Source organism: Rana temporaria, chromosome 2 (assembly GCF_905171775.1).
Source record: "Rana temporaria chromosome 2, aRanTem1.1, whole genome shotgun sequence".
Classification (NCBI taxonomy): domain Eukaryota; kingdom Metazoa; phylum Chordata; class Amphibia; order Anura; family Ranidae; genus Rana; species Rana temporaria.
This window is the reverse complement of record NC_053490.1, coordinates 257,779,448-257,798,130: the sequence shown is the minus strand read 5'-3', so window position 1 is coordinate 257,798,130 and position 18,683 is coordinate 257,779,448. Positions and strand designations below refer to the sequence as shown.

At 44.9% G+C, this 18,683-nt stretch overlaps 1 protein-coding gene across 5 annotated transcripts in view; it reads left to right on the top strand.

The window, feature by feature from the left end:
• Positions 1 to 18,683, top strand: part of TEX14 (testis expressed 14, intercellular bridge forming factor) — a 639,745-nt gene that overhangs the window by 532,091 nt on the left and 88,971 nt on the right. For all 5 annotated transcript variants that reach the window (XM_040336821.1, XM_040336817.1, XM_040336820.1 and 2 more), the window contains one exon: positions 14,915 to 15,036. In XM_040336821.1, the coding sequence (XP_040192755.1) occupies positions 14,915 to 15,036 (122 nt within the window). The remainder of the gene's footprint in view (positions 1 to 14,914; positions 15,037 to 18,683) is intronic.

Sequence of the window (18,683 nt, the reverse complement as noted above, 5' to 3'; positions counted from 1 at the left end):
TTATGTCACGTACCTGGTAGTAGAGCCCAACGTGCAGGGAGCAGCCTTTTGTAAACCTCTGGCTCAAGAACCCCTGGTAGAGTAGACAGGAGCTCTAGAGTGCAAAGTGGCACAAGTGGCTGGCAGGTAAGCTGGTGTAGAGGGCTGGATGCAGCAGCAGGGAGGTGTACTGTAGTCCAAAGCAGGATGCAGACAGCAGGCTGAGAACTGTAGACAGTGGCACGGCACTCGTGGAACAGGAGATTGGCAGGTGAGGACAGGTCGGGTCAAACATAGGCAGAAAGGGGGGTGAATGGCAAATGTATGCTTGTGCCACATCCAGTATATATGAGAAAAGAAAAAAGGGGGTTCCCCTGGGTGGACTTTTAAGGCACTAATAGTATTCCAAAATATACAGCATATTGAGAGTAAAAAAATATATAGTTTTATTCACAATTGTACATATTTATCAAAAAAATGTAATATTGAATTAAAATATACAGTTCCAATGATTGTCACCATATAAGTAAATACATGAAGAACCTTCTTTACACCCGATGCGTTTCGGGGTAACCTTCTTCAGGGGTGTGTAGATAAGGACAATTAGTTCATCTAAGCATAAGAATACATAAAGTTAAAGGGTCACTGAAGGAAAAAAAAAATTGCCTAAAATTAATGTCTGCAAGGTAGATAGACAGAATAGTGTAATGATTCTGTTAAAAAACAAGTAAATACCTATTAAATTCCTTCATCTATATCACCTCCGGCATTCTAGTTTCTGTTCTCTCATTCACTTCCTGGTTTGCATCGTTTGTTCATGCAAGAACTACATTTCCCAGTATGAATTGCGGCACGCCCAGTAATTCACACCTCCTTGAAGTCTCTAACACGTAGAGAGCGTCCTGCTGCACAGATGTTGTTCCCAGGAGGGGGTGAGCACGTTACTCACCACCGCAGTAAAGCCTCCCATCACGGTGGTGAGTAAAATCAGACAAGCAGGAAGTGAACAGAACAGAGAAGAAATAGAGCGACTTCTGAGCAAAAACGAACAATGAGGAAGTGAAAAGAGGAATGTCTGCAGGTAAAGGATGCTTATTATGAAAAAAAAAAATCCTTTACAACCCCTTTTAATTTCATGCATTTAGAACATTATTAAATATATAGAAAAAGTTTCTTTATATGTGATGTATATACATGTAATCATTCACTTACGTATTATAAAGGATGATGAATATTTCATTGGATAAGTTTTTTTAAAAGAATTGAAAATATAAAACCCCCTCAACATGTGCAAGAGGGCCAGGGCAGTGGCGGTACGTCCATAAAGGGCGCAGGAGCACCGCCCCCTCTCTCCTGCACCGCTCTAATTACCATAGATAGATTCATGCATTGCATGAATCTATATATGGTTGCTGCTGACACCTCCTATTCAGGTGTCTGGCCCCTTTTCGGGCGGCGGACACCTGAATTACAGTAGGCTCTAATAGGCGCCCAAAAATGTGAACAGTGGGCATTCGCTGTTCACTCAGCTGTGTGTTAGCAAAGGAATTTGCTCTGCTAACGCTGAATCCACCTCTCAGCCATACAGGTTGCCGGGTCTGTTAGCGGTCACCTGATTGGCTGAAACGTCAGGCGCTGTGATTGGACAACTGAGAGAGGATAGAAGAAGACGTGGAGGGCGTGCAGGAGCATCTGATGGGGCACAGTAGCGACAATTGATGGGCACACTGGCAGCATCTGATGGGGCACAGTAGTGGCAATTGATGGGCACACTGGAAATATTTGATGGGGCAGGCTGGCAATTGATGGGCACCGTATCAGCAATTTATGGGTACAGTGGCCAGGGGATCCCAGCACAAAAACAACAAGCACCCAAATAGTAGTAAAAGTCCAATACCGGAGAGGCTCACGGATAGTTCAAGGCACAGCCTCTGGTTCTATGCTGGTAAGGATGTGCTGCTGAGTATCCAGGGGATCAGGAAAGTGAAGGCACTCCAAAGAGTCCAGGGAAGGAGGATGAGAGTGATAGGAGTGATCCGGGGGCGGTTACTTCTAGAGTGGGGCTGGGAACAAATGGGAGGGGGGATCCACTGAGACTGCGGATACAAAGCCAATGGACCTCTCCCCTCATCACAATACAACATGCAAGGGCCCGGGCAGAGATAGGAACCCCTGGACAATTGCCAAGGCAGACCATGGGCAGTCCATTACCATTAACACTCATGGTTGTCGCTCCCGGGGCTCATATTTTGGGCACATGTACCCCCACATTTGTCTGGTAGAGCGGCGGGGTAGACCCGGTTTGGAGGCTTGAGGTGCAGAGCGAAAATCCCTGGTAGGCAGCGGGCACAGCCAGTGTGGAAGGGGAATTGACTCCATATCTTGAAGAGCAAACAGGTCTGGGAGAGTCGTATGGTGGCGCAGGATAAAAGAGGAGTTATCCTTGCGGACAGTTCGTTGCAGTGGGAACCGGCAGTGCTGCTCGGCACAACAGCTCCAGCAGGGGTTTCAGCATGGCCTGTATTTGTAGAGTGGCCCTAGACACGTCAAGGATTATAGATATTTGAGCACTATCAAAATCAATCTGGCCCTTAGACCACGCTGCACTGAGAATAAGGTCCTTCTGGGAGTACTGATGGAGATGGCAAATCACATCCCGGTAGCAGTAATATTCCGTCAGTCTAGGCACAAGGGCCCGGTGCACCCGATCAAACTCCATATTGGCGGGAGGTTCTGTGTCCAAGACCTGATGGAAGATCGCCAGACCGGTGGCCTGCAAGTTATCAGGGCCCGTCTTCTCAGGCAGCCCCCAGATCCATAAACTGTTGCGGAGGCTCCGGTTCCCCAAATCCTCCGCATGGAACTGTATTCCTGCCAGTTGCTCCTGGAACGCTGTATGTCCCCTCTCCAACTGGGTGACTCGGAGCTCCAGTGCGCTCCCCTCTGATTCCCCCTTACTCGATCTGTTATCCAACACATAGACCTTGGAGCAGTGCTCATGGAAGTCACGGCGATGTTGCTCCTCCACCCGCATGACAAGAGCCTCCATGTCTGCTTTCGTTGGAAGTGCGCGAAGCAGGGCTCTGATATTGGCATCGGCCTGGGGCAACCGGGTGGAGGTTCCCGAGCTGCTCAGACTGTTGGGTGAGGGGTCCAGGAGTGAAGGTAGCCCCTTTAGCGAGTTAGGCACAGAGCGCTGTGAAGCTGCCATGGATGGGGATGGTGAGTCTGCAGGACCTCTCCCGACACATGTTACTTCAGGAGAGGCCGCAGGGCGAGCTGTAGCCTGAAAAAAACAACTGATCTGGGACGCTGGAGTAGCTTTGTATGAACCCCTGGTCCTCCTGCATTTGTGGTAGGTCATGGCAAATCAAAAGGGAGTGTTAGGTAGGCATGTCAGCCTTTTTAGGCAGGTCGGGAGTCAGGAGTTCTAGCAATGAGCATCTTCACTCCACCATGTCCAAGAGATATCTAATTTTAACATTATTGATATATTATTAGTATCCGTTTTCTAACTACTTCTGTAGGTATCTATGTTTGATTCAGTGGATTAATACGTGATATGTCTGTATGGTTTAAATACGAATTTGCTGACAGTGAGGAATGGGAAGGAGGCTTGGTTCTATTGTATACTATTGTCACGTGAAAGCAAGGCTTGGTTTCTGTAAGTTCTATGTATAGCGATGGCTCAGTGCGTCGTCTGTGCCTCAGGAAGATGTCATGTGTGATGAAACATGTTGGGCGGTGCTACGCGCTGACGCCAACACGCCCCACGTGATCCCGGAAGCTCAGGCTTGTTCCTTTGCTGGCAATTGCTTTTATCCATGCACATCTTTTTTATACTCCTTGTAAGTAGCTAATTGGCTGTTTTTTTCAATACATTTTATTTTTGCGGTATCACCTTACTGGAGCTTTTGTTTTATATGATTACTTCCCACCCCTGGATATTTTTGACGTCCCGCTGTAAGAGGAGATTCACTATCCCAATATCCTGGAGATTTGTTTGTCATCATTATAACCCGCAGAGGTATTCTGTTTGCCTTGTTTGACCATCCTAGGGGTAGCTGGTTCCGACGAGTCTGTAAGGCCTCGTACACACGATCAGTCCATCTGATGAGAACGATCTGAAGGACCGTTGTCATCGGTTAACCGATGAAGCTGACCGATGGTCCGTCGCGTCTACACACCATCGGTTATTTAACCGATCGTGTCAGAGCGCGGACACGTAAACCACGTACGACGGCACTATAAAGGGGAAGTTTAATTCCAATGGCTCCACCCTTGGGGCTGCTTTAGCTGATTTTGTGTTAGTAAAAGACGATTTGCGATTTTCTGTCTGTTACAGCGTGATGAATGTGCTATCTCCAAAACGAACGCTAGTTTTACAAGAACGAGTGCTCCCGTCCCCTCATTTAGTCTGAGAATGCGTGGATTTTTAACCGATGGTCGTGCGTACTAACGATCGGTTTTGACCTATCGGTTAGGCGGTTACATTTTAAAGTAAGTTCCTATTTTTTTAACCAAAGGTTAAATAACCTATGGGGCCCACGCACAATCGGTTTTGACCAATGAAAACGGTCCTTCAGACCGTTGTCCTCTGGCTATCCTATCGTGTGTACGAGGCCTAAGAGTCCCAGACTTCTGTGTGGGGTGCATCACAGAAAAGTTTTACTATATCCAAAGGACTCTGTCACCATTTTTTTTTTTGCTTTTGTATTTAAATTGATCTTGTGTTACTTTTCACCTTTGCTATTTTTCCTTTATTTTATAGTGTGTCATAACACTACAAGTTTATATATTTCAGATTTTTGCTTTTGACTAGTGTGATTTTATATTATTTAAATAAAATGACAACATAGAGATAATATTGTATATTTATGATTGTTCACAGTTTACCCCATGTATAGTTACATAGAATTGATATAATTTATTATAACATCTTTGATAAAGACACTGACAAAGCTCCTCCATCTGTCAGTTGGTGGTGATCTTTTTTTCTTGTTCTATAATTTTTTTATTGAATTTCCAAAAGTAAAAACATAGAATGTACAAAAGAAGCTCCATAGCCACTTTAAATTTACAAAGAAGAAACTGAGGTATACAGTAGAAACTGTTTACACAATCAGCAACAAGTAAATAAATATGTGCATAAGCTACAGTTTTTGTTGTAGGATCATTTGTAAGAATACATAGTTTGGATAAAGTATCTATATTGGTCATACATAGAGTTTGTGTAGTAGAGAAGAAAAGAAGAGCTAAAAGATTTAGAAGGAAATAGAAGAAGTAAAAGAGGGGGGGTGCTTGGGGAAGGGTATAAATCGGGCAGGGTGAGAAGGGGTAGTGGCAGAGTCGGTCGGCAGGGTTATTGGTACCGGCGTACCATAAGGCCGTTTGTCACAGTTCCAGTAATCTGCTGTCTAAATTTCTCAGGATAAATGTAGTGATCAATGGTCCCAGGCTTGACAGAATTTGGGCATGGTATTCTGGAGTTGGGGTCCAATGGACTTTGGATTTAACCTTTGAGATGGAAATTTATGTTGATAACCAAGCCTTTGCAAGGACTTGCTTGTCTGCTGTGAGAATATAAGTCATAAGGGTAAATTGAGATTTAGAAATCTCTTTGCACTTATGGTTTAGTAAAATGGATTTAGTATGGGGGTTGGGTGAAATAGAGTGTGGAGGAGTTGGTATACTTGTTGCTAAAAACCTTGAGCCACAGGACCGGTCCACCAGATGTGTAAGAATGATCTAATGTCGGGATAAACCTGTGCCAGTCTGCTGGGAACCATATACCACCAAAGTGATTGTAATTGGTCTCCACCGCCGATGTGTTTCATAAGTATGATTTTGTGGTAGCCCATAGTTCAATGGGTGAGATATACATTTTGTTGTTAGATTGCATAGAATATTTTTTACTTTTTGCTATAAAAAAAATTCCCCCAAAATATATAAAAAAACAAATTTCCTTCTCAGTTTAGGCCAATATGTATTCTTCTACATATTTTTGTTAAAGAAAATTACGTTATAGCGCCTACAAAAGGGGATAGATTTATATATATATTTTTATTAATCATTTTTTTACTGGTAATGGTGGCGATCTGCAATTTTTATCATGACTGTGACATTATGATAGACACATCGGACACTTTTGATGCTTTTTTGGGTCCATTGTCATTTATACAGCAATCAGTGCTATAAAAATGCACTGGTTACTGTGTAAATTACACTGGCAGAGAAGAGGTTAACCACTAGGGGGCGTGGAAGGGGTTAAGTGTGTTTTAAGGAGTGATTCTAACTGTGTGGGGGCTGGGCTACCAGTGACACAACATTGATCACTGCTCCCGATGACAGGGAGCAGTAGATCAGTGTCCTGTCACAAGTCAGAACAGGGAAATGCCTTGTTTACACAGGCATCTCCCTGTTCTGCGCTCCGTGACACAATCGCGGGACACCTGCGGACATCGAGTCCACGGGCACGATCACAGAGCTCGCAGCAGTGGCGCAAATTCAAAGCAACGTACCTGTACGTTGCTTTGCGCAGCCGTGCCATTCTGCCGTTATATATCTGCAGGAGGCGGTCGGCAAGTGGTTAAGGAAGCATTCAGTAATTTGTTTAGAATTATGGTGGATTGATTTATTAAACAACATTGATATGTTGTAAGAGGTCTTTATAGTCATGCACCGACCTGTGTGGCAATGGGGAACTAGTGCGACTATCTCCCTCGTCTTCTCTGCTGGGGAGCAGTGTTGACAGCCTGAAAAAGAGGTTTGGAGCAGCCGGTTGCATCTCGGCTGTGGGGTGGGAGAGAGCTTCTTTGATGGAGCTGCTCTGCACATGTGATTTTACTCTTTATGGAACTATAGTAAGTATCCCATGTGTTTGTGAGAGAAAGACAGCAAGGAATGGACCAGGCCGAGCATCGGTTTGCTAGAGTCGGCCGCTTCTCAGCCCAGAAGGTGCAGAGCTATCCTAGTACATGTCTGCCATTGGCACTTTGTGCATGCACCCCCCATCGGTGGTCTTTTTTCAGCTTAACAGTACATTTAATTGTGTACAGTTATGGTACCCATACTCATTAGATATTATTTATTCCCCAAAAAAAGCATCTTTCAGGCACAGCCAGCTAGTAGCATCTGACTTTACTCCACACTGTTATTACCCATTGCTAACCATTCCTTTAATTTTTAAAACTTTTGGAACAGATTTTCAGGTAGTAATTACCCACTTCAGGTGCCATACAGGGCACTTTCCCCCCTTCCTGCCCAGACCAGCTTTCAGCGCTGTTGCATTTTGAATGTCAATTGTGCGGTCATGCAACACTGTACCTAAACAACATTTTTATAATTTTCTCCTCCCACAAATAGAGCCTTCTTTTGGTGGCATTGGATCACAACTGTTTTTTTTTTTTTGCGCTACAAATAAAAAAAAGACCGAACATTTTGAAAAAATATTTTTTTTCTTTTGTTTCTGTTACAAAACTTTGTAAATAAGTAAGTTTTCTCCTTCACTGATGAGGCTGCACTGATGAGGTGGCCCTAACAGTGGATCTAATAAGTCTACACACTAAAAATGGCAGGTTTCTGTGATGTAAAAAATAAATGTGACCTGTAAATTGTACATCTCAATAACAAAAATAATAATAATCTTTTAGGGAGGGGAAGTAAAAATTAAAAAAATAAAATAATGTGGTTGCATAAGTGTGCACTAAAGGAAAGCAAAAGGAGAAGAGAGAAAAGCACCAAGCCAATCCTTTAAACGGCTTAGGAATTTATTCAGTATATAAGTATAAAACAACACTAAAAACTTGCGTGAAAAATGTTGCCTTCTACACAGATCAATAAAGTAGGTCCAGGATAATACATTACAGCTGGGGCAAGCATATATCTGACTTTGACGTAATTCAAACTTGACAATAGATTAAATATTACACTCTTAAGTATTTGGATGCTAGTTAACTCAATTGGGAGCCTAGCCATGCCTACAGATTGAACCCAATAGGGGTAGGCTGGTACAGGCTACCAAATAATGTATTGTTATAAGAACAATCTTATGAACCAAGGTAACTCGGTTGGTTACTTAGGATTAATGTGACAATTTTAATCTGTACTGTTAAGTTAATACTTTCAATAAAAATCTATTGTTAAAAAAAAGAAAAATGTTGCCTTCTTCAGGCACCATATTAGCTTGTGGACTCTATAATTTTCACAAAGACCAAATAATATACACCAATTTGTACTTATTTTTACCAAAGAGATGTAGCAGTATAAATTTTGGCCCAAATTTATGAAGAAAAATTACAAATTTGCAAAATGTTATAACCGAAACAAAGAAAATTTATTTTTTTTACAGAATTTTAAGTCTTTTTTTCTTTTATAGCGCAAAAAATAAAAAAAACAACGGTGATTAAATACCACCAAAACAAAGCTCCATTTGTGGGAAAAGGACAAAAATGTCATTTGGGTACAGTGTTGTATGACTGAGTAATTGTCATTCAAAATGGGAGAGCAACCGAAAGCTGAACATTGGTCTGGTTATTAAGGGGGTTTAAGTGCCCAGTGGTCAAGTGGTTAAATAGAAGTTAGTACACACCTCCCATTATTTATAGTAGATTACAAATGGGAGTTTCACCTAGAAGGACCTGATTTGTTGCCAAAACCCCGAAAGTAGATTGAAAACAAAATACCCCCCCCACACACACACACAAAGGTGTGTGGCTTTTCGGGCAACTTGAAGAAAGGCTCATGGAAGTATATAGAAAAAGTTCATTAATTTATTAAAGTGATTATTTAAAATCTAACATCGAACATATGCCACCATCTAGGACCCATGATTAACAATGCAAACAATACAGTTGATATAAATTCAAAATGTAAATCTTCTTATTGTTTCTTCCGACGCATTTCAGGATCTTGGTATAAATCCCTTCATCAGGGACATTTCTTTTAGGAGAGGTCAAAATGTATGACAATCTATAACAAAGCACAAAATATGTTGAGCATTTAGAACAAAGAGCAATGAATGAGCATTGTTTGAGGGTGAAAAAGGGAATCACTCACCAATCAACTGTGAATCAAAGTCCTGTACTGCCAAGTTTTATATATTTTGTTGATATCTGTTGAGGAGCTAGTCTACACCGACATGAAATAGTTCTGTATGCGAGTTAGTCCCGATTACCTCCTACTGACCAGATTTGAGGAACTGTATGGGCACGATGTTGGGCGGTGTGGCCCATAGATCAACGACCGTCAACCATATGCTGACCCAATGTAACTTGAAGTCCAGGGCCCAAAAGACTTGATGAATTTTACCCAGAAAATTCTAGAAAGGATTTTAGACAGATATAAACCACGCATGTCAGCATTTATCAGGTGTATCTATATGCTTGAGTTAATTTGCGCTAGTCTATCATCTAGACCAGGGATCCTCAAACTACGGCCCTCCAGCTGTTGCGGAACTACACATCCCATGAGGCATTGTAAAACTCTGACCTTCACAGACATGACTAGGCATGATGGGAATTGTAGTTCCTGAACAACTGGAGGGCCGTAGTTTGAAGACCCCTGATCTAGACTGACAGCGTGAGGCATTGCATCAAAGGAGAAAGTAAATGTGTTTGAATTATTAGTATGAATGGGTTCTGGATTGCTACAAGAAACCCCCAAATGTGCCTTCAGTACAAAAGTGCATACATATCGCTTTGGCAGTACTAGAGATGTGGCTGACAGCAGAACTTTGTCATTAAATGATCATGTTCAAAATCATATGCATAGACTAAAAAAGAATTGAAAATCCAGCCATTTAGCAAATAAAAAGGGGGGAGGGGTTGGTTCAGGGTTGTCCTTCCCTCCATAGGCAGCCACATGAAAGAAGGGGGGGGGGGCATATTATACACCTGTCCAACATGGACATAGATGGCAGCATCTATCAGCACAGTCGTGGTTTGCCCAGTATATCATACATAGATAAAAAGAGCCCAAGGAGCACAGCAAGTAAAACTAGCTCTTGGATTGATAAATTTACCTGTTGAGCAAAATCGGCTATTGTCAGGAGATTTCCTGTTGGCAGTATGTTAGCCCAACTGGTTGTGTTTATACTTTGTGGAATGACGAGCTGATTCCACACAACTGCATGTTGGGGGCAGCGGCGCCACGGCACCATTGCATCTGTCTATGCAAGGAGACTGGCGTGCCGTGGGTGGGACAGCTGCACGGCATAGATGTGTCATCACCCAGCCTAGATGAAGGCGAGAAGGGCCTGGCTTGCTGGACCCAGCAAGCTGTGTGGTGTCTAACAGCACCTGTATTGTCGGCGCATCCGTGTTGAGGACAACGGCACCACATAGCGTCAGTAATGTGCATTTCTAGAGAAACCAACAAGCAAAGTTGCACTACATTCAAAACAAGAGTAGGGGATGCTTGATCTATCACCCCCAGCACTTGTGTATTTCCAGAGAAACCAACAAACAAAATTGCACTATATTTAAAACAAAAGCAAGGGATGCTTGATCTGTCATCCCTAGCATTTGTATTGGTGACATGACCTGCATAGAAAGTGTAGGAATGATGGTGTAATATATAGAGAGGGCTGGGAACGGGGACAAGAATATAAGCATTATTTGTTTTTTTTTAGACAGAAGTTGAAGAGGGACACTTGGGACTAAAACCACAATATAAATGTGTATCAATACAGAGCCACATATTCGTGTAGAGGTTTGCAGTAACAGATTGAAAGAGCAGCAAAAATCACAAAAGTTTATTTTTTCTATGCAGTTGGACTTACGGATCAGCCAGCAAATCCCAATCTCGTTGACAAGTTTGGAATCTAAAAAAAAAAAAAATATTGCTCATATTCTTGTCCCCATTCCCAGCCCTCTCTTTGTTTGGTATTTTGTTATCTCAGCCAGTCAGTTTTAATACACAATAACGCCTTTGAATAAGCATAGGTGTTTAAATGCCTATTTCAGACGTAGATGTATATATATATTTTTTTTACTATTCATAAGATCCTTGGCCGTATGGTTTCTCACACATAGCATATTATATGGAATTTTGTTTCATTACTTCGCTTCTACAACATTTCGCCTTTGCTTTGCTTGGTTTGCTGCCATGCTTCAAAGGATGCAGATTTTAGAAACAAATATTTATATGAGTGTTTCTCTTATAGGTATAAATATACCATAAATATGCTATATGCGTCTATTCAAAAATAATTCTGGACTTTAAGCATCATGGCTTTGGGATTTATTTTGTATGCTGTACATTGCTAGGGTCTTGGGACCTTTTGACTCACCGAACCTTCAGGTATCTCAGGTACCTAACTTCCACCAGGACCTGTATCGGTAAGCCTCTGTTTTCTATTCGGTCCTGCCTCCGGCTTTTCGGCTTTCTCAATACCACCGGCGAGTTTTGCAGAGATCCGCCGAGATATTCCGATCCCTGCCACCGAGGGGATCCCGAAGCTGTCTGCTCGTGACAAGCCCGCAGACCCGCTGTCTGTTCTCCCGGCTCACAGAACGTCACATATACTACCCCGTGCCTCGGCACAGCCTTCCCGGAGTTCACAGCCTTAGTCAGATCACAAAAAGTCCGGTCTAGACCCAGTCACAGGTCGCCAGGATCCAGATTTCAGCCGTCTCCGCATTAGGTATCCATCAAATAGCCATCAAGCTTTAAAGCCATCCAGTTTGTTGTAGGTGTTAAAAGTGTTGCACAGCGGAGTTATCAGAATTTTTTCCCCCAAGCTTTTGAGTCCATAATTACACCATCCAGCTTTCTTCATACAAGCCTCTGCAGCATGCTCATCTCACGGAGCAGCCATCTTGGTCAGCAGCAGTGGCGGCCCGTCCATAGGGGGCGCCCGGTAGTCATAAAAAAATAAAAACGAGCCCTTTAAGAATTTTTATTTTTTCTAAAATGTCGTTTTTACTCTTTACTAGCTGCAGTGATGGCGACCATCTATAGAGGGCGCTGCAGCGCCACCCACTCTTGCAAATAACATACATTTATGCATTGTATTGCACGAATGTATGTTATTGTTGGTTGCCAGCTGCCTGGTCTAATCAGATAACAGGACCTTAGGGCGCCGGTTACCTGAATAACGGCAGCTGGTTGGCTGAGCGGAAGTGCCTATCAGAGCCAGCGGCAAGAACAGCCCTCGTCTCCGGGAAGTCTATTCTCGGAAAGCACGGTGTGTGCGTTCCTTGGATATGACTGACAGGCATCTCAGCCAATCAGGTAATCTGATTCTGGTAATCAGGTTACCGATTGGCTGAAGCGTCATCGAGGGCGGGTCGAGGGACGGTAGAAGCACGGCTGGGCTGACCCCAGAAAGGTAAATGCCAGGGTGTAATCTCCTTTTCCTAGCTGCTGTTCATATGTGGAATGAATTGGATACTTGCTAGATGGTATGGACAGCAACCAGCCATGAGACCTGCGGGTCCCTCTGCTCTGCTGGGACTTGTAGTGCTGTGGTATGTTCTGGATCTGATGGGACTTGTAGTGCTGTGGTATGTTCTGGATCTGATGGGACTTGTAGTGCTGTGGTATGTTCTGGATCTGATGGGACTTGTAGTGCTGTGGTATGTTCTGGATCTGATGGGACTTGTAGTGCTGTGGTATGTTCTGGATCTGATGGGACTTGTAGTGCTGTGGTATGTTCTGGATCTGATGGGACTTGTAGTGCTGTGGACATTTAGATTCTGGCTCTGCTGGGACTTGTAGTGCTGTGGTCATGTATGTTCTGTCTCTGATGGGACTTGTAGTGCTGTGGTCATATATGTTCTGTCTCTGCTGGGACTTGTAGTGCTGTGGTCATCTATGTTCTGGCTCTGCTGGGACTTGTAGTGCTGTGGTATGTTCTGGCTCTGCTTGGACTTGTAGTGCTGTGGACATCTATGCTCTGGCTCTGCTGGGACTTGTAGTGCTGTGGTCATCTATGTTCTGGCTCTGCTGGGACTTGTAGTGCTGTGGTCATCTATGTTCTGGCTCTGCTGGGACTTGTAGTGCTGTGGTATGTTCTGGCTCTGCTTGGACTTGTAGTGCTGTGGTCATCTATGCTCTAACTCTGCTGGGACTTGTAGTGCTGTGGTATGTTCTGGCTCTGCTTGGACTTGTAGTGCTGTGGTCATCTATGCTCTGGCTCTGCTGAGACTTGTAGTGCTGTGGTATGTTCTGGCTCTGCTGGGACTTGTAGTGCTGTGGTATGTTCTGGCTCTGCTGGGACTTGTAGTGCTGTGGACATCTATGCTCTAGCTCTGCTGGGACTTGTAGTGCTGTGGACATCTATGCTCTGGCTCTGCTGGGACTTGTAGTGATGTGGACATCTATGCTCTGGCTCTGCTGGGACTTGTAGTGCTGTGGACATCTATGCTCTGCCTCTGGCTCTGCTGGGACTTGTAGCTCTGTGGACATCTATGTTCTGGGCCTTGTGGTGCTGCCAATGCACAGTGACTGCATTTGATGGCATGGCACAGTGGTGCGAATTGCAAAAAATGTGTAGAGAAAAACCGGGACGGCCGCACTCCAAAAACAAAAATTTGTTCCTTTTAATAAAAACTGGTCACAACATGAATATATCACAGCAAAAAATCAGGAAAAGAGCTAACGCGTTTCACACTATCATACAGTGCTTATTCATAGCTTAGCATTTTTTTTTTTTTTTTTTGCGACAATTTTGAAAAAAAAATATTTTGTACGTTTTGCTATAATAAATATCCCCATTTAAAAAAAAAAAAGCTAATTTCTCTCTCAGTTTAGGCTGATATGTATGACATATTTTTGGTAATAAAAATCACAATAAGCGTATATTGATTGGTTTGCGCAAAAGTTATAGCGTCTACAAAATAGTGGATCGATTTATAGTATTTTTATTATTATTATTTGTTTACTAGTAATGGTGGCGATCTGCGATTTTTATCGGGACATTATGGCGGACACATCGGACAATTTTGACACATTTTTGGGACCATTGGCATTTGTACAGCGATCAGTGCTAAAAAAAAATGCATTGTTTTACTGTATAAATGTCACTGGCAGGAAAGGGGTTAACACTAGGGGGTGATCAAGGGGTTAATTATGTTCCCTAGGTGTGTTTCTAACTGTGGGGGGTGGGGACTGGCCTAGAGGAAATGACAGATCGATGTTCCTAGCTATTAGGAACTCACGATCTGTCATTCCTCACAGAACAGGAACTTGTGTGTTTACACACGTGTCCCTGTTCTGCCTCTCGTGCCCGCGATCGCTCGTGGCCAGCAGACATCGCGACCGCCTGTCACGAGCATCGACACCCCCGCGATGAGGCGGCGTGCGCGCCTGCTATACCGCTTAAAGGAGCCAACGAACAGCTGCGACGGCTCGCGGGATCGTGCCAACCTGCCGCAGTATAATGGCAGCGGCTGGTCGACGAGCGGTTAACTAAACCAAGTAATAATCGCTCTCAGCCTGTTGGCACTTAGATTAGGGTCCTGGAAGCTTGAAAATTTGTGTGCAGGGTGGGGCTGAGAATGTCATTGTTGCATATCAGTGACAGCGCAGTGTGAGGTTGACCAGTCATTTGTCACAAGTTGGTGAAAAGGACCATGATCTGACCCTCGTTTGTCACAGTGGGTTGTGATGTTTTTGCAAATTGGGCACCCCAAAAACTGTGTGAGAAGACACAGGGCAGTCAGTCATCTGGGCGGATACCAACATAATTATCAGGACCCTGCATAGCCTGGACTGCCTCTGTGATGTCGGCCAACAGCGGGCTAAAGCTAAACCTGGGTCACAGGAGAGCACAAGTAAGTGCACTCCTGTAATCCATAAGAGAAGTATGGGCAAAAGATTTTTGCCCCTATTTTTTAACTATATACTACCAGACACTAGAATTACCTGTTTAGTAATATACATATATAAACAGATAAAGGTGGAATAAATAACATTGCTGTGTGTTTTGCAGATCAATTATTGATGTAGAGGGGCTATCAACCATTTTGTTGGACCTTAAAAGCCCTGCAAAGCACTTCACTCCCTCCAAATCCATAGAGGCTTCAACTAGACACAGCACTCCAGTCAACCAAGGTATCTATTCCTGAAAGTGTTTAGACCTTAAAGTATTTTCTTATTTTCCTATTTTTTTTTCTTTCAATTATTTCCCAATTCGTGCTGTAAATCTGTTTGAAATTGGTAAAGATTCAGTAACCTTCTGGCATCAAAACTAGATATAGGCTATTTGTCTTGTCTCGTCTTGCCTCAGTGTAGTTCAGGAAATGGAAAGTCGTTATTTTTTTTTTTTTTTTAACCACTTCGTTACCGGGCCTATTTTGGCACTTCTCTCCTTTATGAAAAAATCTAAAAATTTTTGCTAGAATTTTTTTTAGCAGACACCCTAGGGAATAAAATGGCAGTCATTGCAACTTTTTTTCTCGCACAGTATTTGCGCAATAATTTTTCAAACGCCTTTTTTTAGGGAAAAAAACAGTTTCATGAGTTAAAAAATAACAAACCAGTAAAGTTAGCCCAATTTTTTTGTATAATGTGAAAGATTATGTTACGCCGAGTAAATAGATACCTAACATGTCACGATTCAAAATTGCGCACACTCATGGAATGGCGCCAAACTTCGGTACTTAAAAATCTCCATAGGCAACGCTTTAATTTTTTTTACAGGTTACTATTTTTGAGTTACAGAGGAGGTCTAGTGCTAGAATTGTTGCACACGCTCTAACGCACGTGATGATACCTCACATGTGGGATTTGAACGGTGTTTACATATGTGGGTGGGACTTGCATGCGCGTTCGCTTCTGCACGCGAGCAACCGGGACAGGGGCGTTTTTTTTTGTTTTTGTTTTTTTTACTTAATTTTTTTATTTTATCACTTTTATTCCTATTACAAGGAATGTTAACATCCCTTGTAATAAGAATCCCTGTGACAGGTGCTCTTTATGTGGGGTCAATAAGATGTGGGGTCAATAAGACCCCACATCTCTCCTACAGGCTTACAAGCATGAAATCGGTGAAAAAAAATCACCGATTACATGCCGACAGCCGCGATAGTGGCTTTGTTTACTTTCGGGTACCGGGCGTGATGTCATAACATCGCGCCCGGTCCTCCGACAGTCATAGAGATGACTGTGACCGTCTGGTCACCAGTCATCTCTATGGTTCACCAACAAGCGCCGGCCGATTCGCTCTCCGGGCCCCCGATGGCACGGGAGAGCCCGGAGAAGCACCGGATGGCGGCGGGAGGGGGGGGACGTCCCCTCCCGCTGCCTAGAAGAACGATCGAGCGGCGCTTTGATCATTCTTCTGGTGCACAGAATCGCCGGCTGAAGACGGCGATATCTGAATGATGCCTGCAGCTGCACTCATCATTCAGATATCACCGCACAAAGCCGATGACGTCCCAGGACGTCCTCCCGGTCTCAAGTGGTTAACTATAGCATTGCATTTACAGTATTCCAAAATCCATACCAGACCTTTATCCGAGCATGCAGCCTGGCAGGGAAGGGGGATGAGCGAGCACCTCCCCCCCCCCTAACCATACCAGGCCACATGTCCTTAACCCAATGTTGATGAGGACAAGTGCCTCTTCCTTGCAACCCTGACCGGTGGTTGTGGGGATCTGCGGGCAGGGGGCCTTTTTGGAATCTGGAAGCCGTTTAACAAGGGGCATCAGATCCCAGCCCTCCCATATGAATGAGTATGGGGTACATTGTACCCCTACTCATTCACCAAAAAAAGTGTCAAAAAGAAAAAAAACTCACTAAATAGTGAGAGAGGCTTATAGTCAATGGGGTACGAGAGCTCGCTCTTGTCCCCTCATAATATTAGTATATGGAGGGCACAGGGTTTAAACGTTTAAGAATAGAAATGAGCACTAGGCACTTTAGATCCCCCCCCCCTCTTTTCACCAAGTTCCCACAAAATTTTACCTTCCCCCCCTCTGTCATCCCTTCCCCCTGGCGGGAGGGGGGAGGCAGGGGTAGAGGAGAGAGTAAAAGATTAAGAGGAGGCAGGATTGTCCCACACGGTAGTGTTATGTGTAATTGTTTATCGTTGTGATTTACAGTAGGTGTTTGTGATATTGTGCTTTTAGCACGACAGCGTCGCGCTGATACTCGGCGACAGGGTGCCGAGATCTCGCCGACATCTCACACTCACTGGAATAGTGACAGCACATCCCAGCAAGCGCGTCATAGAAGCGACGGGAGATCCGACTTGGATTCCCGCCAATTCTACACGTGTGCGGCGTTTGTTATGAATCCTGAGGGGGAAGTCCCCGCCGGATTTTAAATAAAAATCCGGCATGGGTCCCCCCCTCAGGAGCATACCGGGCCCTTAGGTCTGTTATGGGTTGTAAGGAGAGCCCCCCTACGCCGGAAAAAACGGCGTAGGGGGTCCCCCTACAATCCATACCAGACCCGTATCCAAAGCACGCTACCCGGCCAGCCAGGAAGGGAGTGGGGACGAGCGAGCGCCCCCCCCCTCCTGAGCCGTACCAGGCTGCATGCCCTCAACATGGGGGGGTTGGGTGCTCTGGGGCAGGGGGGCGCACTGCGGCCCCCCCCACCTCAGAGCACCCTGTCCCCATGTTGATGAGGACAGGGCCCCTTCCCGACAACCCTGGCCGTTGGTTGTCTGGGTATGCGGGCGGGAGGCTTATCGGAATCTGGGAGCCCCCTTTAATAAGGGGGCCCCCAGATACCGGCCCCCCACCCTAAGTGAATGAGTATGGGGTACATCGTACCCCTACCCATTCACCTGCAAGAAAAGTGGTAAAAACACAAATAAACCACACAGTGTATTAAAATATTTTATTTTTCTGCTCCGGAGGCCGCCCCCTGTCTTCTTTATTAGCTCTTTTACCAGGGGGGGCTTCTTCTTTGACGTCTTCGGGTGGGTGGGGGCCGCCGTCTGGTTCTCTTCCACCGCCGGGGGGGGGTGGCTTTTAAAAAAGCCCCCACCCCCCCCGGCGGGTTTCCTTTCGGCGTCTTCGGCGGGGCTCTTCTTCTTCCGCTATCCCGACGGGTCTTCTCAACTCTCCGGGGTTCTCCTTCTGTCTTCGCCGCTCTCCGTTGTTGACTCGGCGCACCCCGGTTCTTCGTCTCGCTGTCCGGTGTCTTCTTCCGTGATGTACGTCTTCTCCTTCCGTGCTGTGATGAGTTCTTCTTCCGTGCTGTGACGTCATGTTCTTCACTTCTCTCCTTCTCCCGATGTTGCCACGCCGGTCCTCGCTGAAATGACGGATGCGCGCCTTGCATCGGACCTATATAGGCCTCACAGTCCCATCATGCTCTGTACCTACCCATGTGATACCTACCACGTGGGTAGGTATCACATGGGTAGGTACATAGCATGATGGGACTGTGAGGCCTATATAGGTCCGATGCAAGGCGCGCATCCGTCATTTCAGCGAGGAGGACCGGCGTGGCAACATCGGGAGAAGGAGAGAAGTGAAGAACATGACGTCACAGCACGGAAGAAGAACTCATCACAGCACGGAAGGAGAAGACGTACATCACGGAAGAAGACACCGGACAGCAAGACGAAGAACCGGGGTGCGCCGAGTCAACAACGGAGAGCGGCGAAGACAGAAGGAGAACCCCGGAGAGTTGAGAAGACCCGTCGGGATAGCGGAAGAAGAAGAGCCCCGCCGAAGACGCCGGAGGAAACCCGCCGGGGGGGTGGGGGCTTTTTTAAAAGCCACCCCCCCCCGGCGGTGGAA